General features: G+C 37.4%; 1 protein-coding gene and 1 long non-coding RNA gene across 54 annotated transcripts in view; one reads left to right on the top strand and one right to left on the bottom strand.

The window, feature by feature from the left end:
* Window positions 1-25,063, top strand: part of SORBS2 (sorbin and SH3 domain containing 2) — a 135,473-nt gene that overhangs the window by 95,511 nt on the left and 14,899 nt on the right. For 30 of the 50 annotated variants that reach the window (XM_032444459.1, XM_032444471.1, XM_032444461.1 and 27 more), the window contains 11 exons: window positions 844-958; window positions 6,465-6,548; window positions 7,481-7,537; window positions 10,945-10,997; window positions 11,386-11,573; window positions 13,651-15,225; window positions 17,222-17,310; window positions 19,052-19,098; window positions 20,411-20,525; window positions 20,621-20,749; window positions 22,352-22,555. In XM_032444459.1, the coding sequence (XP_032300350.1) occupies window positions 844-958; window positions 6,465-6,548; window positions 7,481-7,537; window positions 10,945-10,997; window positions 11,386-11,573; window positions 13,651-15,225; window positions 17,222-17,310; window positions 19,052-19,098; window positions 20,411-20,525; window positions 20,621-20,749; window positions 22,352-22,555 (2,656 nt within the window). The remainder of the gene's footprint in view (window positions 1-843; window positions 959-6,464; window positions 6,549-7,480; window positions 7,538-10,944; window positions 10,998-11,385; window positions 11,574-13,650; window positions 15,226-17,221; window positions 17,311-19,051; window positions 19,099-20,410; window positions 20,526-20,620; window positions 20,750-22,351; window positions 22,556-25,063) is intronic. The other 20 variants (XM_032444475.1, XM_015862051.2, XM_015862061.2 and 17 more) reach the window with 10 other exon arrangements.
* Window positions 14,895-25,063, bottom strand: part of LOC107313643 — a 65,436-nt gene continuing 55,267 nt past the window's right edge. For all 4 annotated transcript variants that reach the window (XR_004307082.1, XR_004307085.1, XR_004307084.1 and 1 more), the window contains 2 exons: window positions 19,318-19,559; window positions 14,895-18,575 (listed from right to left, as the gene is read on the bottom strand). This is a non-coding gene — a long non-coding RNA (uncharacterized LOC107313643). The remainder of the gene's footprint in view (window positions 18,576-19,317; window positions 19,560-25,063) is intronic.

The raw sequence follows: 25,063 nt of genomic DNA, 5'->3' as shown, positions 1-25,063 counted from the left end.
AAAGGTAGGGCGTTTTATGAAAAAATTATCTGTTTTCCATAAATTGCACTGTAAACAAAAGCTACCCCAGGCATATTTTTAAGGCATGTAATGTGCTTTATTGGGTCAGGTCACATCAAGCCAAGTCACAACAGAAAGTCTAACAGAATTTAATCAGAGCATGCGATTTCTTAATGTAAATGCAGACGTATATATGGGATTTCCTTTCTCTTTCCTCCATTCTGAGAGTTACAAATGGATCATTTGCCCCAGAGCTAAAGTTATTCCAAATGCAATATGGGTACCGACTACACAAAAATGCCATAAAAATTAGGAACTACCTAAATATCTCCCCAAAATGTGCAAGTAGTGATTAAAACTACATGGTAAATGACTGGAAAAACAAAAACCCAACAGAATAGTAAGGGTTACTTTTATTTTTCTCTCAGAAAATTCTGTTACTTTTTAGTTTGGGCTGTCATATTGTGCAATGATAAAAATATATACCATTATATACACTAGTGTAGTAAATATTGAGTTTTGCATAAGCATACGGTATATTTGCAATTTGAGGAGGCATACCATCATATTTTGTCATATTATTTCAAGAAAGTTTTCAAGTTGTTCTACCACTTAAAACAAAAGAATGAGCAGTCCCATAGGCTGGACATAACTAGCACTTTTCCTACTGTACTGTATATACCTGCTGTGAGCAAGTGAAGATGTGTTCTTAGTCCAGATATTTCTGAGCTGAAAGTTGGAAAGTGAAATTCATTTGGTTTTGTGTGCATCTCCCATGTCTGGAGCTATAAAGCAGAAGGGGTCGATGGTCAATTAACTCAACTGCTCTTACTTGTTATTTAGAAATGACTGGGATCCTCCTGACAGGAAAGTAGACACTCGCAAGTTCCGTTCAGAACCAAGAAGCATTTTTGAGTATGAGCCGGGAAAGTCATCAATCCTTGAACACGAAAGGCCGGTAAGAGGCATAAATGAAACAGTGATAAATAGTGATATATAGAAAGAGGTATGGTGAAATGTCATCTTTCTATCATTAATGACTGATTATATCTGCTCAGATTAACATCAAAAGTCTTTTTCAAATACCATTTTGCAGCAATTTCTCATTGCTGTCCCTGATGGTTGCCTTTTCTGAAAATACAAGTTTGCTCTATTTGCTAAACATAAAATCTGGTATTTTATAGATACTGTGCAGATGTAATGGACGATGAGTAGAACTGTGAATTAATGGAAGCTGCTTTTTCTAATTGGCATATGTATCCAGCTCTCATTTTCAGAAGTAATAACAACACACATGGGGACAGACTCTTCTGTGGGGCCTGTGATAGGGCAAGAGGAAATGGTTTAAACTAAAAGAGGGGAGATTTATATTGGATGTAAGAAAAAAGTTGTTTATAATAAGGATGGTGAGGCACTGGAACAGGTTGCCCAGAGAGGTGGTGGATGCCACATCCCTGGAGATATTCAAGGTCAGGCTGGACAGGGCTCCTAGCATTCTGATCTAGCTGTAGGTGTCCCTAGTCATTGCATGAGAGTTGGACTAGATGACCTTTAGAGGTGTCTTCAAACTCAAACAATTCTATGGTTCTGCAGTTCTATGTGTTTTTTAGTTAACTAATGCATAAAAATAAATTATTTGTATTTTGAAGATATGGCTAATGTTACGCTTAAGCAAGTTCTGGTCAAATACTGGTAAATGTAGCCCAGATGGGCCATGAAACCTCAGTTTCTGGAGTTTTTCAAGAATCACCTGGACACAGTTCTGAGCAACCTGATCTGGTTATACCTGCTTTCAGTAGGAGGTTGGACTGGGTAACCTCTGGAGGTTCTTTCCAGTCTCAATTACTCATGTAACTGTAATGAACATGTAATTTGAAGTCCTTATTCCTGCTTTCTGAATAATTATTGCAGTCGTGGAATTTCTTATAAGCATGTCTGATAAAACTAAGATCAATGCATGCAAAATGACCATTAGCAGAATCTTTTGTTTGCTGAAAGATGCATTCTCCCAGCCTTTTCCTTTTGTGCTATTTCAATACTTCATTACTTTAGGAAAATAGACGCGTAACAATGGCAGCATTTTCTTTTCTTGGGCTTTTACCTTGAGGTTGAAACAGTTGAGGATCTCCATTTTTCAGAAGGTTTTGAGTAATTGATACTGGGTTATTATTTGCTTGTACATGGTTGCATTACAAGCTTCTTCACAGAATTTGTTTCTCTAATATATTGTATTCAAACAATTTAATTCCAGAAAATATAATACTTCAACATCATGAAACACAGCCTGTACTAAGAACCTTTGTGTTTTTGTGGTCTTTGTGGGAATATAATGTTTTTAGCTAGAAAATAGGTGTGTTTCTGTGAAATTCAGCTCTTTCAGAACCAATGCATTTTTTGTAGGAGCTGGCATTTCTATGTGGGCTGCTAATTAATCAAACTAAATACATGGGATTTAGAATTTATTGTCAAGTTCCACTCAAGTTGCACTGTACACTGAGGTCACCTGCCAACTTTTCCAATGCCAAAGAATATTAGCAAATTAAAGTTTAAAATAAGAGTGTTTCAGAATGGTTCAAGAATGATTTTACATTTATAATTAATGCAATCATAGATACAAGTTTTCAGTTAAGAAGAACTAATGTATTGACAAAAAGTCCCAGCTTTCCTAATTCTTTCTGGTGCTTTGTTTGTTTATTTGTTCATTTGTTTGTAACTTAGGCATTTTTGGTGCTCTCAATTGAGCCTTATATCACTTAAAGCTTATAATATTTTCATGCAGAAAAGCCCTGTTTAGTTGCTTCAGTCAAGAGAAAAATCAGGCTTCTGCCATTGGAAGCTTAGTAGCTTATGTGAATTTAAGGAAACGTCTCTTTGTAGAATAAAGCTAAAAAATTGATGGAATAATATTCATGGATAGAACTGAGAGATTCTTTATGTGTGATTCAGAGTTGTAAAAGACTGGAAAATGGGAGTTAGTGCAGAATACAAGACATGAAAGTAATGCTGACTGCAGTGTAGCTATTAACTGATTTAAAAACACTTGAAGTAGAGCAAGCTATTACAGCTCTGGAAGTGATTTCATTGAAGTATTTGCTTTTCTCATGTTCATTAAATCAGATATTGGAAATAAAACTCCTGACTCGCAAAAATATGATCAGCAAAGTAGGCCAAAAGATTTTTCTGTGCGTCTAGGAAAAGCTGACATCTGAAAACATTGTATTAGTTCCAGATTCAGATGAACATTCCAAATCCTCATCCGTGTTAATATTGCATGAGTTAGAACTTTCCTTTTCATCATCTCAAAGCATTTTGATTTTTAATGTCTAAGAAATGTTTCATATTGTATTGAAATATTACACAAAATAGAGAAGAGATAGATATAGTTGCAAAGTTGGACATTGGTAATTTCAACCCTATTAGCTAAAAAAAAATAATACCAAAATCAATAACTCTTTGAAAATAAAAAGATTACCTGAGTCTGTTGAATTTGCATTCAGTTCCTTTTTCTCCCATAAAACATTCCATTTCCTCCAATGTGGTACATAAGTTCTGATGTATGTTTCCATCTCTAACGTCTGTGATTCAATAAAATGTTCCTTTTTTCCATTAACACCATCCAAAACATGGATTTGTTTCCTAAAATGTGTATTTCTTCCAGTAAATGAGTAAATTGTAGCATAATAATTTAATCTTACTCACATGAAGTTAAATATTTATTCTTTACTAGTTTCAGCCTTGTACTTATCAAATACCACTTTCACACAACAGTCTGTACATTTCTCTATTTCTTCAGTGAAGTGAGTAAGAAAGAAAGGCTATAAAGGCTTTAAAATTGGCAGTAGATTTGCTTTCATCAGTGTCCGCTCAAAGCATAGAAGTATATTTTGCTAGTTCCATTTCAATTCTAGATTATTTTTATATGCATGTTCAGTACACAGAATTGTCTACTGGTTCTAGGTTAGAGTATTGAAGCATGACTTCATTTGACTGACAAGTCATATAAAATGAATTCTTGCTGCTTTTGCCCTCTGATCCAGCAGACTGGGAGATACTTTCTAAGCCCCAGCCAAAATCAGTGTAAGTTAAAATCATTTGCTCATTTTAAGTCTGTCAGGAGGATAGATAATAGAAAGCAGTCCTTCAGCAAAACTGACTTGAAGCCAAGTGAAATCAATTGCCTGAGTATTGATCGCGGCAGCCCAGGGAATGCAGCCTCCTCCCGCAGCTGGCAAGCAGTAGTGGAGTTGCAAACTCTAAAGCTCTTCTCTTACGTTTGCTGCCCTCTGCGGTTCAGTCTGTAAATAAAGTTAGGAGCTGTGTGCATGGAGTTAACTTCACACACTCCCTTATGCTCTCGGCGTTGGCACGCTGCTACAGAGTGAGAACTTGGAAACACAGAAACTGCATTCAAACACGCTATTTCCTTGCGAGCAGAATTTTTCTGCTTAAGCTTTCAACTAATAACAAGAGTATTTGATGATAAAAGAGGAGCCAGTTACTCTCTCCATTTTAAAGCATTTAATTCCACACTGGAAATGGAGGCTCATAAAACTGAGGTGGGCTGCCCCTGTAAGTAATGTCAGTAGCCCAAGATTTGTAGTACTAACAGCTCTGTGGTAGCCACACCATTCACTGATATGTGAATGGGAATTGTATCTGAGTAAGTCAAATCTAGTCCCACAAGGTGAGCACCCATTAGTGGCTAGAGCACATTAGCGCGCTCTTTCTATGAATAAATCCTTCCTGCTATCCCCTCTAGACCCCCCTGTCTCAACTCTATGCTGCTGTCAAGTGTCCTATTCCTTACCATCTGAGAAAAGAGATCAACACCATCCTCACTGTAGCCTCCTTTCAGATAGCTGCACAGTAACAAGGCCTCACCTCAGCCACCTCTCTTCCAGGCTAAACTCTCTCAGTTCCTCCATCTCTCAGATGAAATACCTTCTGTAGTTCTGAATCTATTGTGTTTGTATTTATGTCTTCATCTCTCTATAGAAGAGATTCTTGTGCTTCAGGAATCAATTATAGTTGCTAACAAGGTGATAAGTCTTAACTGCTAAGTTCATGAAACTTATTTCAGTGGTGTTTTTCTACTAGAGGCTTGTTCATTTATGGTTGACTTTAAACAGTTAGTTGTCAATAGGAGTGCTCAATAATGGCTGTGCATGGTGGAAGTGCAAGGGCAAAACAACAGAAGGGCACTGTAAGATGTTTAATTACCTGAAATGGTCAAGTACACAGCATTATCTCTTGCAGAAAGCAGAAATAGCTGCATGTGGTTGCTCTGCTATGCTGGTGACAGCTTGACTCATGCAGAAAGAGTGCTAAATACTTAATCACCAGAAACGCTATTCTTACAGGACCCCATTGCCTTCTTTGAGGAATGCTCTCTGGGTCACACCATACTTAGTATCTAAGTTCTCATAATTGCAGCCAAAATTTTAAATTCAGAAGTATCTTCTATAAGAAGATTTTTTTTTCTTATTTGCAGATCCTTAAGACAGTGATTCCCTATAATTCTGCAGTGCAGGTCAGCATACATCAGATCCTACAAAGTAACTGAAGCTGTTTAGAAAATAATTAAGGCAGCCAAGTTTGCAGTGGATTAAGCATCCCATTGGGAGCTCTACTGTTTTGCACTGTCATGTTTTCATGCTGCTTGAATAACTGTCAATTATTATTCAGTTCACTGAAAAGCTTTCTCAGTGCTGACTTCAATTCCTACTTTATCCCTTTGCTGTGAGAATTTTCAGACGAAAACAATATATTTTGCTGTGGAAAAAAAAAAGTGCTTTGTGTCAACAAACGTGTGGGAGATAAAGCACAACAAAATGCTGCTAAAGCTAAAATTATGGAATGCATAACTTTTGTTCCCTGTTTTTGACCGCAGGACTTTAAATTTGTAGTTAAGTTCTGTTCGATGCTCTGAAGTGGCTTTTTAATACAGTTGTGCTTGCATGATGCATATTGCTCATCTCTGCTCAGTACTTGCTTCAGGACAGCAAGATCCAGAATTAACTTGCTTTCTGAGAAGGAAATGACTGAAAGAAATAATGATAGAATTATGTCTTTGTTGCCGATCACATGGGCACTTCGTTGCCAAGCTGAAGATCATTTAAAGCATTTTCTTAACAAAGAATCTTCAGTACTATTAAAGGTTTTTGCAGCCATGTTAACAGAAGTGGTCAAAGATCAGTCTTAGCTTAAAAAGAGTAATCTTGAAATCCTTGAAGTCTTTAAATCATTAGAAGAATAGCAACAAAAAGGGAAGTATTGAACCTTCAGTGACAGCTCTTGAACAAGAATATTCTGTCTTAAATACCACCTCCATTTTTTTATTTTATTCCATCACTTCCCCTGTATTTGTTTTGTGTTTGCATGTGAACTGTTGAAGTGACACGGCATTTCCAGCCCTTTGCTCAGTGTGTGCCTTTTCCTTCCCTTTTCCTTCACAACTGCACCAGCCTGATCGCATAAACCCAGATGACATAGATTTAGAAAATGAACCCTGGTATAAGTTCTTTTCAGAACTGGAGTTTGGACGTCCGGTAAGTGAGGACAGAATATTAATGTTTAAATGTTAGGGAAGATATTTCTATATAAATTTACCAACTACCAACTTCAGCAAACATTTCCCAGTAAAGTTAATGTGACCTTTTTTGAGAAAGGTCGATAAAATAATCTAATGTATATAACTATTGTTTTTTTAAGTGGAGCCCTAACTTTCCAGGGTTGTGATTTTAATAACTTAAACATGGGCTATATATTTGGGCTGGATTTGGTTCAAACAACCTCTAAGAGCATGAAATATTTACTGATGTGCCAGGCTACATAAGGAACCTGATCATTTGGCACAGGTTCCTGGAGGATGCCCTGGGAAGCAGCTACCTTCTGGTACCTTATCAAACACCAAGTGCAGAACTCTCAGCTATTTCAGTGAGAGAAGAAGAGAAAGCAAACTACATACTTTCCTTTAAAAGTTGTCATCCAGTGTGTCAGATTTATTAGATTACCTTTTATCTCCTTTTATCTAGTCATTGAAGCTGTTTTGTCATTCCTTTGCATAGGTAGGCAGAAACAGTCCAGATCCTCCTTCTGAAAACACTATGTTAACAGTGCTTTACTCATAATTATCACTTGAGAATAGTGAGTGCCTCCTCTGAGATGAAGAACATTGAGGCTTCTCCAGCAAAAATGTGACACTTTATGCTGTCTCACCAGTGTTTAATACAGCTAGTACTGATCCAGTCATTCCAGTTGTAAATTTCACCACCTGAATTTACTAACACATTATTTAGATGCTTAAAAATGTACAAAATACTGTAACACATTCTTCCTCCCATTCTACCCATATGTGTCACTCTTGTACCTGATGTTGTCAACACTTAGTTTCTAACTGTGTCACCTTCTCCACGTTTCATTCCTTGCTGCCATTGATTCTCCTCCATTCCATCTCTACACTTCTGCTTATATGATGCAGCCACCTAAAAAGCTTTTGGACTATGTTCGAGACAGTTCTTCTGATGTTTCCAATGAGGTAAATGAATGATTCTTGTTCAGCTGATTCTCCTGGGAAGCAGGATTGGCATGTTTGCTGTATGTGTCTGTTAATATTTTGGGGGTTCCTGCTGATAGCTATGAGACGTTTCTAATTCAGAGTCACTGTGTCTTTGTCTTCATATTTTTCCAGATCACTAATGCATTTGGATGTTGATCTTATTATCCTAGGAACTGTGAGTTCTTATCCCCAAAACTGCTCAGAGATTAACACTTAGAATTACACTACAGCTCATGTGTCTCTAAATCTTGACCAATTCCCACTTCTTCAGAGTTGGTGTTGCTTTCACACACAATCAATGCATCAGAATAATAGTATTCTTTATTAAAATATCCGACTGCAAATTCTATACATCAAGTCAAAGCCTTAGTGACTGAGCTATCACTTCTCCAATTAAGTACTTATGACTAAGGTAGATAATCTGAAAACTGAAAATTGATAATCCTGTTGTAAAATTGCCAAAACAATATATGTGTGTGTTAACGATTGGTATGGTATGGTAACACATACATGTCCCCATAAGTGTCTTTCAAAATCTTCAACAGACTGCATCAAAGAAGGGGAAAAAGAGTACATTACATCCAAGGTGATATCTTAAAGGAAGGAAAGGAAAAGCTGTGCAGCAGCTCAGCAGTCTGTTTTGGGATGACACACATTCTTTGCTGTCTCAGGCTGATTGCCAACATGCTAACATACAGCCTGGGGAGTGCTGTGGATAAAGAAATGCTTTGCGGTTTTGCTTCAGTTGTGTGGCTTATCTCTTGCCTTCCATAGGAGCTAATGGGAGCTATGCTGCCCATGGGATTTGTGTCATGGTCTGTATGACCCTGAAGCCATCAAAAGTGATGAGAGCTCTCCCTGCCTCAGCTGTTTGGCCTGTAACCTGTGACACGTAGCCTTGGTCTGCTTCTGCCTGGAATGGCATGTGCACAGAAGGCCTGCAGTGAAAATGCAGTGCTTGCACTGCCTCACAGGCAGTTCCAGGTGGCTGTGAGCCTGAGGGGCTTCTACTGGTATTGAAGCATGCCAGGGACTGGTCAGCAGTGGTGAGGCTGATAGTGATGGGCACCTTTGAAGTAATATTTGTATTTAACAGAAAATGCTCCACAGGTGTTTTGTAGATGTTCCTTCTGTGTGGCAATGCACATCTGCTTCGCTCTGCTGTGTGGTGGTATGTGGAGAACTGGGGTTACTCCGTTGATGTGTGCAGCTGTACCATCTCTGGCTTTTGTAGTTTTGCTGCAGACAGATCTTGTATGTCAGTGTGTTTTCTTAAAGCTTTGACTCTGGAGACTTGAAAAATTGGCATAAAGCAGTTTCCAGCTTTCAGAAGATCTAAAGAAAAACTTGAAAATGCGAACTGAAGAGTAAAGATGCAGGGCCTCCTTCTAAATATATTCTAAAAACAAATATCATATTTTCTTCAGGTGGGCTGAATTAAAAGGAATGAACTCATTATCCCCACATGTCTTCCAAATATAAAATAGGGATCATTTCATAAGCGCTACCAGCAGGTTTATTGCCTGTTTGAGACTATCTGATGATGATCAGCACACCTCCGTAACAGAAGCAGCTCCAAAGCACAGGCTCCTACTTACCCTGCTGATGGGAAGGTGCATTAACTCTTCACTTGATCCTAGAGCAGACAGTATGGTTTTGTGTCAGAGGACCCTTTCTCCGTAACTTACAGGTCCACTGACTTACTTGTGAGGTTACGGTACATAAAATGCTTTGGTGAACAATTACCCATTCCTCTTCTTCACATTAAAACAAAAAAAACTAATTAGCGGATGGTATTAGTAAAGTCATCTATAGGTTATCACCTAATGACAAATGCTTTAAAAATAAACATAAAAATAAATCTTCAAATCTATGTTTTACTGGGGAAATGAAACTTGTTAGAAGTACCTTTTCATTCATTTACAGAAAAATAGGTTGGTTTTAGCAAATTAAAAAATATTATGCTGTGGTAGAGCTTGACTGTATTCCACAGTCCTGTGTGCTCACTCATCATTTGGTGCTTGATGCTTGTTTTACTCCATGATCATAGAATCATAGAATAGATTCTATATATATAGATTCCATAATCATGGAGTAAAACAAGCGTCAAGCACCACTGCCCATAAAGCCAACTGGGAAAGAGGGATGTCACTGTATCAGTGGGGCAAGCCTTCTCTGATGGCAGTATCTAACACTGAGAAGAGCTGGGTTCATGTCAGCAGCACTGTTAGTCTTCTCCCAACTGGCCACTGCTATAAAAGACCTGCCCTGCTGAGGCAGCCACACACTTCCCATTCCTTGCCTACACAGGTCCTACATGTCCCACTGATTCAGCTTGCTCCCCTTGGCAGCAGCTTAATGCCCAGCTGCTGGGAAGATCTCTCTTAGGCTGAAAACTGCATGTAGGTGTTGCGAGATGTCATATTAATTTGTGGATATGTTAAAGAATAAACACAAAAGTAAATTATAGCAGATAGAGAAACTGTCACTGGAACTTTTAAATGACACTTTCTCCTTCCAACTGTTGTGCAGACACTCTGGAATATATGCAGGTCATCCTCTGCTGTAAATGAGATGCAGATGAATAGAGGAGAACATGTCTCTTACAGAATACTGTGCCTGAAGGATGTGCTGGATAACGATTAGCTCTTTTAGCCTAACACTTAAATTCTGAAGCTTTTATTTGCAGCTTTTGTGGAAAACAGTGATATAACTAGTTCTGCCACAGAGTTCTACGAGTGAGATTAAATATTGCTGCTTGAGAAACAGCTGGAATGCTTACACAGTGATGAGTGTTACTTCTGCAATCCTTTGGTATGGAGAAAAATCTGTAAAGATGTTTCCTATTTAGAGAATAAGTCTAGAAGGCTTCTACAGAGAGGAAAAATAGTTGACCACGAATGTAAGGTGGCCAAGAATTGGCCAGAAAAATCCTGGGTCTTTCAGCCGCTTTCGTTTCTCCCTGTAACTGATTGTGAAATTCTGGTGAGTAATTGAGCTGGAGGAGAAGCTTTGCAGATGTTGCTTTGCACCAGGAGGAATCATTTTCAGATTTTTATATTTCATAGTCAAAGTTGATTTCAGGTGTCGTGTATTTCTGAAAATAGTATAGAGAAGCATGGGTCTGAGACATTGTTCTGTAGTACTTTAAAAGGAAAATTATAGCTGAAATAGAACACAAAAGGAAATCTAGTGATGCTCTTTAGAAGCTGCCTGACAGAATATTGCAATATCTGTGTGCTGGAGCGCAGAGTATGTTAACTACTGTAGTTTGCTTTTATAGGACGTCACAGAGTAGCAAATATAATAATCAAACACTATAAGCAGATATTGTCACCTTGTTTCATATACAGGCATACAATACATTTATATTTTTGTTTTCACAGACTTCCTTATATCATCACGCTTCAACAGACAGAGGCCTGGACAGGCCTTCCAGGTAAGAAATACACTATGTGTGTGTGTGACTTTAGTACAGATTATACAGCCTATGGGTTTGTTTTTTTTGTGATATGAAGCCAGCAGATGTTGAAAAGAGTCAAAATTTAAGTGTCAGTTTGAGGACTCCTAAAGTCCTCACTATGAAAGCAATATAACAATTTTGTATGAAACTTTGATACAATCAAGTGACGAAAAAAATCAGCTTTTCTCTGTCAAACATGCTGTAAAAGAGCTAAGCCCAGTGCTTCTCCCTGTGCGTAATTCAGATGTATTTCTTCTGGCATTGTTCAATCCATAAGCAAATAATGCAATTATGAGTTTGCTTTTTAATTCCTGAGTTGTGATTACAGAGATGAGACTGCTACTAATACTGGTTATTTTTATAGTTCTGCAAGTACTGCGAGTGACTACAGGAAAAGGAGGAAGTCAGAACCTGCTGTAAGTCATCAGAGAGCACACAGTGACCAGAATGCAAACAGGCCCAGCCCGGGCCGTACAGATATGCAAGGCCCATACAACACCCTTAGAAAGCCTTTAACAAGCTCGTCTCCTTCTTCTCCATCACGAGCAAAAGGTAAGAGGACATCATATTTGTTAGGAGGAAAACTGATGATGATGTGTTGTAAAATCTCTTGGTAGTAAATGCAACTGTTGTCCACTGTTGCTGAGTGTAGGGAGATTTACTGTATGGGAGGCTTTGGACTATTCCTTATAGACTAACTTGTTAATCTTTAAATGTGTGATGCCAAGCTGATAAAAAGCTGGACTTGTAGAAAGAGTTTTTCAGTTTTATCTTCCCCTTCTAGGACACAGAAAATTGGTTTATTAATAAAACGTTTATTAACATTTTATTCTACTTTAGTCAAGCAAATATCCACAGTCAGATTTTTAATTTCATAAATCATAGAATGGTCTGGGTTGAAAAGAACCACAATGATCATCCAGTTTCAACCCCCTGCTATGTGCAGCATCGCCAGCCACCAGACCAGGCTGCCCAAAGCCACATCCAGAATCTTTGAAGTACTCAGTACAGAATATACAATCTAGTTTTTTGGGGTTTTGTTTTGTTTCCAAGTAACTCATGGTCCCACTGCTGTTCCCCATGTCTCTCAAGAGAAACCTGAATTAGGTGGTTTAGTTTGGGTGTTTTAGGTGTTTTCCTTAGCAAGACAAAAGGTTTCCAGTAAAATATATGATGGATGTAATATACAGAGTACTATCTATTACAATACACATCCTTCTTTTCAAGTTTTTATTAGTCTTCTATTTGCTGTATTTTGTACCCATGCTATCCAAACAGTCTTAGCTGTAAAAAAGATTGTGTAAACCTTTGAAAAAGATTATTCCTACTGAAAAGATCACAGCATCTAGGTTGCATCAGAATGTATCAAAGAAAAACACTGAGGAATATTAAGAATGAAGTGACAGAAAAACAGATTTATTTCCAAACCACTGTTAAGATTAGTAATTTAAGAAGTAATCTCATCCATTTGGTGCACCAGAGTAGACAGTGAAAAGCTGGTAAACTCCGCTTATCTGCATTTACTCTTTACTACACCACTGACAAGAAGTACCCACCATGACTTAAATGTTCCCACGTTACAAAACATGGGAACAGTAGTTCCACACAACTACTTAACATTTGGGAGTTAATCTAAATGAACCAATTCATTCTCTCCCATTATGAGATACAGCAGAATATTAACTTTTCTGGGAACCAATTTTTTTGTTAAAGGAGCAGCACACTGTAAGTTTCTGACACAGATTCAAGCTGTTCTTCTAGAAAGCAGACTGAACTGATTGATGTGTGTTGATTGACGTGTGTGTTCTCAACTGAACGCTGATGCTTTAAACCACTTCCGAAAGTTCAGCTCCAATATGAGAGACCAGAGTTCCAAATTTGTCTCATAGTGACTTCTGTGAATGTTAATCAGATCAAAAGCTCCGAGCAGCTTTCAGAATACACAGATATTTGAAATATAGTTCAGAATGTATAATAGAGTAATTTCTTAATACTCGGTATATACTAAAAACATATTAATAAGAAATTTAAGTTAACTAAGAGATATAAATGTTGCCCAATTTTTACGTTTTCTGTAATCATCATTCAATTGAAGTTCCACAGAAAAAGGGAAAAAAAAGAGATCTATTTAAACATAAAAAATGGTGGTCTTAGTTGCAGGGATGAAACACTTCAGTCTCTCTCCAAATTCAGTTTATCTCAGTTATCATTCTGGGCTCTAGATTTGTGGTTTGTCTTCATCTTTAATTTTTTTTCAGCTTGTATTGGCTTTTTTAGCTGCTTCATCATCAATATTGATAGCTGTTTTCTTACACTGTTGTGTTTCCATTTGGGAGGAGGACATCACCACAATTCTTGAGGATTTTGGATTTCTATTTATTTATTTATTTATATGTTCAAATTAGCATAAGTGCATTATTAAAGCTGGAAAATGGCTTATTAGCTCTGAAGTCCTGTTCTGTAGAGACATGTACTGACTAGAGCTGACAGAATAGATGCACTCATGGCTGTCTCTTTTCTGATACTTACTGTGTCTTTCTGATACTTACTGATATTAATTCCAACTTTCTGAATCTTTTAATTTCTGGCAATGTCTCTCTTTTATCATGCTGCTCTATGGATTATAAAGGTGGGGATATTAGCAAAGTATATCCATCCCTCCTCAGTTATTCAGTGCACAACCACAACACCTCAAATGAATTAGATTACTGTAGCACTTACAGACAACATTTAGCTGTTCCTAATGATTCAAGAAGGGCAATCAACTACAAGAATGGCTGGCAAATGACTCGACAAAATGCAGAAGTCTGGAGCAGCACAGAAGAAACAACTTCTCCAAAGAGAAAATCTCGTAGCTGTGATGATCTTTTAACAGATGATCGGGATAACTTTCCCGATGCACAGGCCAAGTCCGAAAGCATGGGCTCTCTTCTGTGTGAGGAGGATGCCAAAGAGGTTTCCTCAATGAACTGGGCATCCCCATATGCGCCTGAGGGCCGTGGTGGTGGTAGGGCAAGGGTTCGTCACAGATCTGCACACGATGCCCCAGGTTTTCTTAAAATGTACAAGAAGATGCATCGTATCAATCGCAAGGACTTGATGAACTCTGAGGTGATCTGTTCTGTGAAGTCCAGAATACTGCAGTATGAAAAAGAACAGCATAAAGGTATTCTTCAGGGCTGGAGAGAGTCTTCTACTGAAGAGGTGCCCAGAGACATGGTGCCAACTAGAATATCAGAATTTGAAAAACTAATTCAGAAGTCAAAATCCATGCCAAATCTGGGTGATGAAATGTTGTCAAACATTACACTAGAGCCTTCTAAAAATGGCTTATGTTCACAGCGGCGATTTTCTATCGAGTCCCTGCTGGAGGAAGAAAATGAAGTCAGACATCCCTCTCAGGTACAACGGAGCTACAAGTCTAAAACCCTGGTGCCAATTCATATTGAAGTGACCAGTGATGAGCCACAACGGTCACATATGGATTTCTCAGACAGTGATCAAGATGGAGTGGTTTCTGACCTCAGTGACTTTATACAGATAGAGGGGTCATCCTTTTGTAGTGAAAGTGACTTTGATCACTATTCCTTCACATCATCTGAAAGCTTTTATGGATCGGGTCATCACCACCACCATCACCACCACCACCACAGGCATCTCATCAGCTCCTGCAAAGGGAGATGCCCAGCATCCTACACCCGCTTCACCACCATGTTGAAACACGAAAGGGCTAAACAAGAACCTGCTGAAGATCCAAGGAGACAGGAGGCAGAATCTGGCCTCTCCAAGATAGCATTCCTAGTCAGCCCAGTGCCTTTCCGAAGGAAAAAAAGTGCAGCCCCTAAGAAACAAACTGAAAAGACAAAACGCAAGTCATCTGTATTTGAAGCACTAGATTCTGCACTTAAAGACATCTGTGACCAAATTAAAGCTGAAAAAAGAAGGGGAAGCTTGCCTGACAACAGTATATTGCACAGACTTATTACTGAGCTGCTTCCAGACATTCCAGAAAGGAATTCATCTCTTACAGCTCTGAAAAAGAGTCCCATGCACCAGCCTTTTCATCCACTGCCTCAAGATGGTGCTACCCATTGCCCACTTTACCAGAATGATTGTGGAAGATTACCTCTTAGTGCCTCTCTTCAAGACATGGACACAACTAACAACAATAACCAAGAAAATGATAGTGCACTGTGTTTCCAAGGTGGATTCACTTTCTTCCTCTATCCTTGTGATTTATTCCCTTTATTTCCACCCTTTCTCATTCCATTTTTATCCATGTAGTATATAAGAACGGTCCATCCCACAAAACTCATAACGCAGGAAGACTTATTTTTACATCATTGCAAACCTAGAGAAATTTTTTGTCTATTCACAAAATGAAGAAATCTGGACAATTGGAGGAATGGTGTACTTCAACCATTAGATAATTAGTGCTACAAATAATAATGGTGTTTTTAACCTGAGTGATTTTTTTCCTAAAACAAAACCAAAAACCTTTCAGAAAGTAAACAGATTCATCATTAAGATGACGGTCAAATACAAAACAATATGCAGGGAGTCTTTTACTTGAATATTTTTAAACCAAAATCAGCATCAAAAACATATTAAAAAAAAAAAAAAAAGCAAAAAAACCTATGTAGTAAAATGTGTAATTGACAAAAATCTGCCAGTGAAATAGTGAGTTGTTTCTGTTTTTTTCATGAGAATACACCCATTCAATTGCTTCATGCTACTTTTTGTGAATAGACCTGACAGTTATTTTAGGAAGTTTTCATTATTGCTGTTCAAAGGTTTTCCAATCTCTGTGGCAGCAAACCTAATTCTTCTCAGCAAATTTTAATGTGACTATGGAATTTTCAGAAATATCACAGAAGAGAAATTCTCAATAATCAAAACTGTAAAGATGGGTTTGGTCAAATAACACATAACCAATATCACAAAGACATTCTTTCATCCATTTGTGATTTCACTAATAGCCTTTTGAAGTCACTAACTTCTCAAAGATGCTCATTCATAGAGCTCTGGATGTGTGGAAGCGGAATTATTTAAAATAGAAATGCTGTCATTTAAAGAATACATGACAGACTTTCAAAAGACATTAAACTAAACCATCTAGGAAGTAGGGAAATCCATAGTGCAGAGTAAATGTAGATTCCTAATAGCTCCTGTGACAACAAGGCAGCCACATAAAGAAAGCTGCCCACAATTGGAACTATGGTAAATTTGCTGGGGATGCCATGCTTGCACCCAACAACCTAAGTGATGCAGTTAAGTAATTTTTGCCCCCCACTGTATTTATCAATAGTTTGAAGTCCTCGTAGCTTAGCCAACAGCCCATTGAGGTCTCTGTTCTGTAAAACTGCAACATAATGCAGTAGATGTTTTTAATTCTATTTTTCCATAAGGTTGGTAAAAACAGATCATGTGAATGAAGTCAAAGAGGCAAGTATCAATCAGAAGCCTCCAGCAGCCCACATTGGGAGACTACAATTGCTAGTAAATCTCAGAAGTCAAGGGACAGCTTATTTCATTCTCTGTTCTGAAATAATTCCATTGCATTTTAATTCACACTGGAAACTGTGCAAGATTTTTTTCTTTTTTCTTTTATTGAAATACAAAAAGAGGCATCTGCCATCCTGTAGTGTATCATCTTCTAGTAAACATTGGGAAGCTATGCTTTAGAGAGAATTTGCCACAGAGATTGGTGAGTAATGATTTATAATTTCATCTTTTTACGAAATAAAACAACTAACAAGTTGGCCTATTAAAGAGAAATTGTTTCCTCTTATTATCTCATTGAGGCATGCTTTAGTCATGTTTTGTGCATGTAATTGTGATTATATTGTTGGCATTCAGAAAAGATTCTAACGGCTTGATAAAGTCTCAGTATTGTTGTTGTGTCTTCCATTTGGTCCAGCAGGGATGCATCACCTCATACAGTAAGGCATAATTTTGCTCTTCCCATTCTCTATTACACATTCTTCAGCTGTGGATCAGAAGCAAGCCTTGACTTGAGAGATGGTATCTTTGTTTCTTTAAAGGTCCACTTTAACCATAACATAACATGCTTCTCTTCTGATTACATGTGAAATTATAGAAACAGTATCTCTTCATTCCTTTAAAAGATTCCAAGCAGTATGCCAGATTTTAATATGTTTCTTTTACCACAGTTTCACATAATGATGTTCTGTTTTCAGTAGACCAGGAAACTCCTGGAAACTATTCTGCTTTCACTGATGTGGAACGATGTACTCCAAGGGACAGAAGAGGAACTACAGATAAAGAGGTAGCAAACCAAAAATAAATAATGCAGCAATATCCATGCAGAAAAATCAGTAACATTTCTGAGACAAGATTTTTGTTGGTCATAAGACAACGTAATGATACAGACAAAAGGAAGCGCCACTTATCAACACAGTATTTAGATGAGACAAAATCCTTCTTTTTCACTAAAGAGACAGGTACTTAAAGAATATCAAATGCAAGACAAGCTGCATCTTCTGATTTTATTTAAATGGACGTGGACAGTAGTTGACTGGAGTGAATGTCTGGTGGATAGCAGGTGTGAGTGGGGGAAAGGCTCATTTGAAAAATCACAGAATTACACAAGAAACTGCCTCAACTGTTTCAATCCTGACATCTGTGTTCTGTCATTACTTGTGTTTTAAAAGAAGAACAAAAACCAAATCACTGCTGTTGGTGTGTTATAGAAAGAGCATTATCCTAACAGCAAACTCTAAAACTTTATGTAATAGCTTTGGTGATTGTGATTATATACCAATTGCTTATTTTAATGCTTTGGCAGAAGAAATGGAAGCAGGTGTACAAGCTCTAAAGAAAGTAACAAATTATCACTTGAAATATGCTTAAGAGAGTGATGTATTCAATTTTTGTGTGTGTACTTTTAAGTCCTAGAACTTGAAGCACTTCACAAACAGGCTTTGGGGATTTTACTCAGTCATAAAGTAACTATATTTATATTAACTAGCATCTGTTGACTACAGATTGTTAACTTTTCAATTGATTTGAATACAGTACACTCTTGAGTTACCACAGTTTTGTGCCATAGTTTTATCTTAATTGTTTTTGTAATTTAGGAGTGGAGAACAAGCAAGTAAATACTCTGAACAGCAGACACTCTTCGCACTTAATAATATATAAACTAATTTAAGTGTTTTCTCTAGGCTGCCTAGCTTGTTAAATGGTGGTACAACTTCAGAATCTAGTTCCACTTCCACCCCAGGGACATGGTTACATCACCGCAATTCAATTAAGAGTCTTAAGTCCAAGGAAGACTGCTCATTAGAAAATGATGGTTAAAAAAAGTTTCATGATGTGGATGGAGTATTTAAAGAATTCTGAGTTTCCATATGAAAAGATGTTAGGTAGATAAGAATGGTTTGTGGTATAAGACTGCAATGATTTAAAAAACAATGAGAGGACAGAAGACCTACATTTTAATTCTATTTTGTAGATTTTGCATCTAGTCAGTCCCACTGTTCTTTTAATGCCATCTCCATCCTTTCATTCTTTGCTTTATCAGTTACAGTACTATAAAACAAACAAACATGCCAAATCAATAAAGACTAAAAAAAAAAAAAAAACCAAAAAAAAACGCTTAATGAAAAGGATAACCGCTCTCATCCAAAAAACAATTTTAATAACAGCAGAGAAAAATGCTTTATATTTAGGCCATCCTACTGGAAAGAGAGCTGTAATGGAGTATTGCATCAGTATCCAAAAACATAATTTGACAGATCCCTTCAATAACTCTGGGGACTTCTTTATTAAAGACAATGCTCTGGGTAGGTGCCGGTTCTATTTTTAAAACACTGTCCCCAATACCTAACAACCTTCAGAAAGTAAGTCGTATATTTAATTACCTAAATAGTGTCTTACTGTGACAACTGCTGTAAATTACGTGCACTTCTTGTTTTTTAGATCTTGGTCACCTTTTTAAAAGCTAAAAGTTGTTTGCCATGTAGTAATGCTACCTGAATGTGTTAATCATTTTGCCTACTTTTCAGAAACTGCCAGCTAGAGCTGTATATGACTTTAAAGCTCAAACTTCTAAGTAAGTACTTAACTTTTGTTCCTTTAAGTATTTATAGTCATGGAGAATCTTTCTAGCACTTGACACAGCTACCTGCTGTTAAAGCCAGTTTCTACAGCTAAATGCCATGAAATCAGAGGAACCCTCTTGCCTTCACAACAGCTTCTGCATTAGCATGCTGCATATAAGAAGTTCTGTAATTAAAAAGTTATAAATTCTTCTATTTTCCATTGTACTTACTTGAACATGTGAGCAGATGTGCATCTTCACCTTTCTGTAATGATTCCTCAGGGTTGCCCACTGAATTGACCTTTCTTGTAAATCAAATTTAGGTTACACAAAGTAGCATGCTTAGTGCGCTGTTGTGGATAGATTATTTTCTGAAGCTTCTGTACAGTGCTTCAGGATCTTCCATACATCTTGTCTTACCACAGATTTTCTGCAGGATGTAAAACATCCACACCAAGATAAACTAAAGTGGTCTGTCAGGGAAAAAAGAAAAAAAATCAGAAATACTGTTCTAGGATATGAGGGAGTCAGAGGAGAACACTGTATTTCATTACCGCTGTCACTCTGGCCATCCAGGATGTTCAAGCATTCTTTAGATGGGGTATAACATCATCATTAATATTGCATTAGCTGTGTAAACTGGCAACTTGAATGATCAGAATAGATTAGGTCCTGAAAAAAAAACCACAACCTGACAGTACAGCAAATACCACCCAGTCCGGGTACTAATAATGTTCCTAATGATGTGGATAATTCCCTTTTTCAGTGTCCAACATTAAGCATATTACAGGCCTTAATTCTCAGAAATGGTGAGAACATAATCATGCTTCTGATCAGCTTGGTTTCAAAAGAAAACCAGGTGGCACAGAAGCACTCCAAGCTATGCTGCTGCAACAAGGTAGTAATTGGTCACAGAAGCATGCAATGTGTTCAGTAGCTTTCCCTACCAATTTGTCAAGAACACCAAATATGACTCCGATACCTGTCGTAACACCAGCATCTAAACAGGGGAACCCAAAGTCATCATCCTTGCCTGCAGACACTATACTGTCCACTCTGATAATAACTACAAACACTTTCTTGGAGTGAAAATTAGGCCTACGTGCCTCACTGATAGTATCCAGTATTCATAAATGTGAATCGTGTTGTTTAATAGGGTATAATCAACTGGTAAACATGCCACAGCTATGACATCTTTTCTCCAAATGTTTAGTTGCTACATGTTGTTTCAGTTTTGAACTTAGAAACTGAGGGAGTTATGTAGGTAGAGGAGTTCAAATGTAAAGAAAGCTATAAACACCTGATTTAAATGAATCTGTTACAGAGAGCTGTCCTTTAAGAAAGGAGATACTGTGTATATCCTCAGGAAAATTGATCAAAACTGGTATGAAGGTGAGCACCACGGAAGAGTTGGAATATTCCCAATTTCTTATGTTGAGGTTTGTTCTTTGTTTTAATTCCTTGAATTATTTCGGGTAACAGATCCAAAAGCTATGTGCAAAGGATTAAAATCTGTCGGTATTTTTCTCCCTAGAAGCTTTCTCCTCCAGAAAAAGCACAGCCTGCCAGGCCGCCTCCTCCTGCACAGATTGGAGAGATTGGAGAAGCTATTGCCAAATATAATTTCAATGCAGACACAAATGTGGAGTTATCGCTTAGAAAGGTACAGTTTAGAACTGTCTTTATCAAAATAACGTTATGATGTCTACTGCTAAACAGAATTAATATATTCATAAATACAGTGCTTTGGTACTAAATTCGCTATGCACAAAGCAATATAATGGTAGAAAGCTGCTGACAAACTCATTAGCTTGCATCCTTTCCCAGCTGCCTGCAAATAGCTTAAATATTATGTGTACATAAATGTAATTGCCAAATGCAAACACCTCCTAACTGGCAACCCAATTTTCAACTTTTCATTTCAATTATCCATTGACCTTTTTAAGAATTTTTGCTGTCTTTATCATGGTGAGGTTTTTACTACAGAAGAAATAAAAATGCAGAAAACAGAAAACAGCAAAATTCAGCAGAAAAGCTCAGATGTGTTTGTGAAAGTACTGGCTCTTGCAAATATTTCATCTTAATAATCTGCTCTTTCTAACATACTCGCGTCATGTCTATAAACATAAATGTTGGTGATGATCCTTTATTATACATGATCAAAACAAATGCTTAATTGCTGGGTTTGTCTGACTGAGATACTCTTGCTGTAGGAACTTCACTGTAAAAAAAATCTCAGGAATAGGAACAGAGAGAACTGCAGGTGGGGGGCAGTTTGAGTTCTTTTCTTTAAATTCCCTTTCATGCTGTTTGCGGTGGTCACCATCTTGTCAGCCCTGTTTTGGTTTGCTTTTAAAAGTTACAGTTCCATCCTAATGATGATAATTTTAGGGCACTCCACAAGTCTATAACAGAAACCTAAGAACAAAAAAAATGAATACGGAAAGATTTGTTCTAAAAAGACGGGGTAAGAAGCACAGCACATCAGACAAAAGAAGGAGCTCATTAAGTTTCAAAACAGAGAAATACTTGAATAAAAAAGTTGCTATTTTCCATTTTAATTTCTAGGCTGTGTAAAAACAGTAAGTGAGCCACTGCCCATCTGTCTTCTTACATAGATACCTGCTTGTGCAGCATGCTCAGTGGGAAAAGCATTTATCACATTTTCCCCATGAAAAAAAATTTGAACTTTTCATTCCCACTTGTTATCTTTTACTTGATAACAAAGCACGTGTGTGGATTTAATTAACTTCTATTACTTTAGGGGAAATGGGGCATTTAAATTAATGCAGTCAGGGGTTGTGGACACTCCATCCCTGGAACTGTTCAAGACCAGGTTGGATGGGGTCAAGATGGGTACCAGATCTGCAGGTTGGTAGTCCTGCATGTGGCTGGGGGGCTGGAACTTGGTGATCCTTGGGGTCCCTTCTGACCCAAGCCATTCTGTGATTCTATGATTATTCCATGTTACAGCTGGGGTTTTAGCTAGTAGGCTAGCCAACAATTTAAACAGGTTGCGCTCCTATGAAAAGTCTGTGTTAGTCCTCCAACCAAGAGATTCTGCTGAACAGCAAGTGCAGTCTGTAATGATCTTCCTTTTGGTAGAATGGTATTTGTTTACATGGTTTGTATAAATGGCAGGAGAAAGGTGAAGGCAGAAACAGTACTGCAGAGAAAATAATTCTATGCATTAAAATGATATCAGCAATTCAAAAAAATCCTTACTACTCATCTGCTGACAACTCATTTTTAAAATGCATTCCAGGGAGACAGAGTCGTTCTTCTTAAGCGAGTTGATCAGAACTGGTATGAAGGTAAAATACCAGGAACCAACAGACAAGGCATCTTCCCTGTTTCCTATGTAGAAGTTGTCAAAAAGAATGCATCAAAAAGTGCTGATGACTACCCTGATCCTCCTATACCCCAAAGCTATTCTAGTGACAGAATACACAATTTAAGTTCAACTAAGGTAAGGACTTTTCTTCTTTGATATCACCCCCAGAGTGGGTTTAGAAGGACTTTTAATTTTTTCATTAATGTGATAAACACATAATTTATGCATTCAGTTCACTCCTTTCTTGCAGATGTATTGCATATGTAGAAGTGCATTACTAACTTGCCATTGAAGTATTTTAATGAAAGCTTTACATTCTGCCAGAATAGTTGCTCAGAAGAAAATAATAATAATAATAATAAAAACTTACTGTGGAGTCTAGGACAGAATTGGAGCATCAAAGATATGTTTAGCAAATTCATAATGCAATGTAAAGATATATCTGTCATCGTAAAAGCCTGCAATCCCATAAGCATGCAAAGGGCATAAGAGGGTAGTTTGCAAGGGGACACAGCTTGACAAGAGCAAAGCTATGCCTTTCAGTGTAAAAGAAAACAGCTAGTAATTCCATACTGTAACCTTCCTCCTTTTACCACTGACACTCTACAAGGAGGCTGTTGGTTGGAGAGCAGTTCTTTATAGTGGTATGACAACAGTGACAGCACTGTATCATTTGATAGTGAGTCAAATGTCATCACACTGTCAGAGTTTGAATTCAGACCTCCACAGCTGTGATTTTTCACACCAAACATGTCATAGTTCCTGAATCATTTTCCTTCTAGTTCATAACTACCACAAATCATTACAAAAAGATTCCTGTGTTCCAGTTTATCTTTCACTTTCAATATTTCACAGTATCCACTTCAGAGATGAAATCAAGAAAGCATCCGTATGCAAATTGCGATTAGCATTAATGTATTACCAATCAGTGATTTTGAATGCTAAAGATGGATTCCTTTCCAAATCTTCCTCTTTATCACTGTCGATCTCTTCACCATGGGGCAATATGTTTTGTATGAAATTTATAAAGCTCCTATCCTGCCATTTATCTATTTGTTTCAGATGGTTTTACCATTTTCTACTTTCATGTACTTGCATACTAGTACTTATTTAGATGCTTCGGCTTTGGGATAAGTTTCAAATTTATTTACAGCTTTTGGAACAGTCAGTTATAGGTAACAATGGTCTCTGACAATACTGCTTATGGGTAAGCAATATTAGCTGCTTTATGGTATTTGTTCACAGAGAAGTAGCAGCTCCTTTCTCTTCCATTCCAAGAAATTTTTTGAACTGAAATAGTATCAAGTTCTGTATCTCCACATAAGGTATTCATGAACAGCAGCCTTTTCTCATTACCATAACCAGAAGGTCATTTAAGAGCATGAGGCAATTTAGGTGCTGCATGCTCAAAAGCAAATATAGCATGCTCCATATCTGGAGACACCTCTCCCCATTTTCTATGCATTTCCTGCAGCTAAAGCTGTTTTTTGTCTAACCCCTATTATCTTATCAGTGATCCCTTCCTGAGCACAAGAAATGCTTAGGAGTATTCCTATTCAGGTAAAAATAAATAAATAAATACACGCTTGTTAAAAATAAGTCTGTAATTTCTTATCTTTAAAAATTATTTAGATTCTTCTGTGAAAATTGAAAAGCCTAAACTTTGGGAGCCTTCACGTTCTTCTTATATTCATTCACTCACTCCTATTCAAAGTTATACTGAATATTGTCCAGATTTGCCTCTTCTTTGCAAGCAAGGATGAGATGAATTCAAATCTTTCTTACTAGTGTCACCAGCATCACAGCAGGTGTGCATCTTCACCATTGTGTATGTTCTTAAATGGTGAAAGTATTGCAGACACATTGGATTACAAATCTGTCCTGCCACTAATATCATGTAACATATTAGTTCTCGAGTGAAGGGGAGGGGCATTAGTCTTAGTAAACTTTTGTAATCATCTGGTTCTACTCTAAGTAAAAAACAAAAACAAAACAAAACAAAAAGGTATCACACCACTGACATTATTAAACAGACACATTTTTTTCTAACTGTATTCAGAAATGACCATTCCAAACATGCAGCTGTCTTGTTCCTGACTACCCAGGAGGACCTTAGCAGGCCTGAAGGTGTTCTTGAGTTTGCAGCAAGGACTGATGCAAATCTTCCTATTCCTCTGGGGAGTTTTAGCATGCAACTCATTTTACGAATCCTGTTGCTAGAGAAATTGTTCTAAACTTCTCTGGCCTGATGTCAATAAAAATAAGGAGAATAAAGCTTGCTTTTAATTTACATTAATTTGGCCTAGAGCATTTATATCTTTAGTTTTAGTGCAGCGTGTAGCAACGTACAGCGCCTCCTGGGCCATGTGACTTCTAAACCACATATCAGAAGCCTTTTTCCAAGAGAAAAGATGAGGGAAAGAGATGGAGTGCTGTTAGTAATGGTCCAGCTATGCTTTAGTTTGGAGACTCTATACTTTGGTACAGAAGATTCTTTAACAAAGGTTTATCTAACTTTAAATTAAATCTATTTGCCTCAAGAAAATTCCAGTAGAAGGTAAGTAAACTAACATTTCTGTTCTGTGATATTAATTTGGCCTTATGAAATTATTTTCATATTCTAAAGTAATACTTAAAGTCTAA

This window comes from Coturnix japonica, chromosome 4, assembly GCF_001577835.2.
Source record: "Coturnix japonica isolate 7356 chromosome 4, Coturnix japonica 2.1, whole genome shotgun sequence".
NCBI classification, from domain to species: Eukaryota; Metazoa; Chordata; class Aves; order Galliformes; family Phasianidae; genus Coturnix; species Coturnix japonica.
This window is presented reverse-complemented; position numbering and strand designations above follow the sequence as displayed.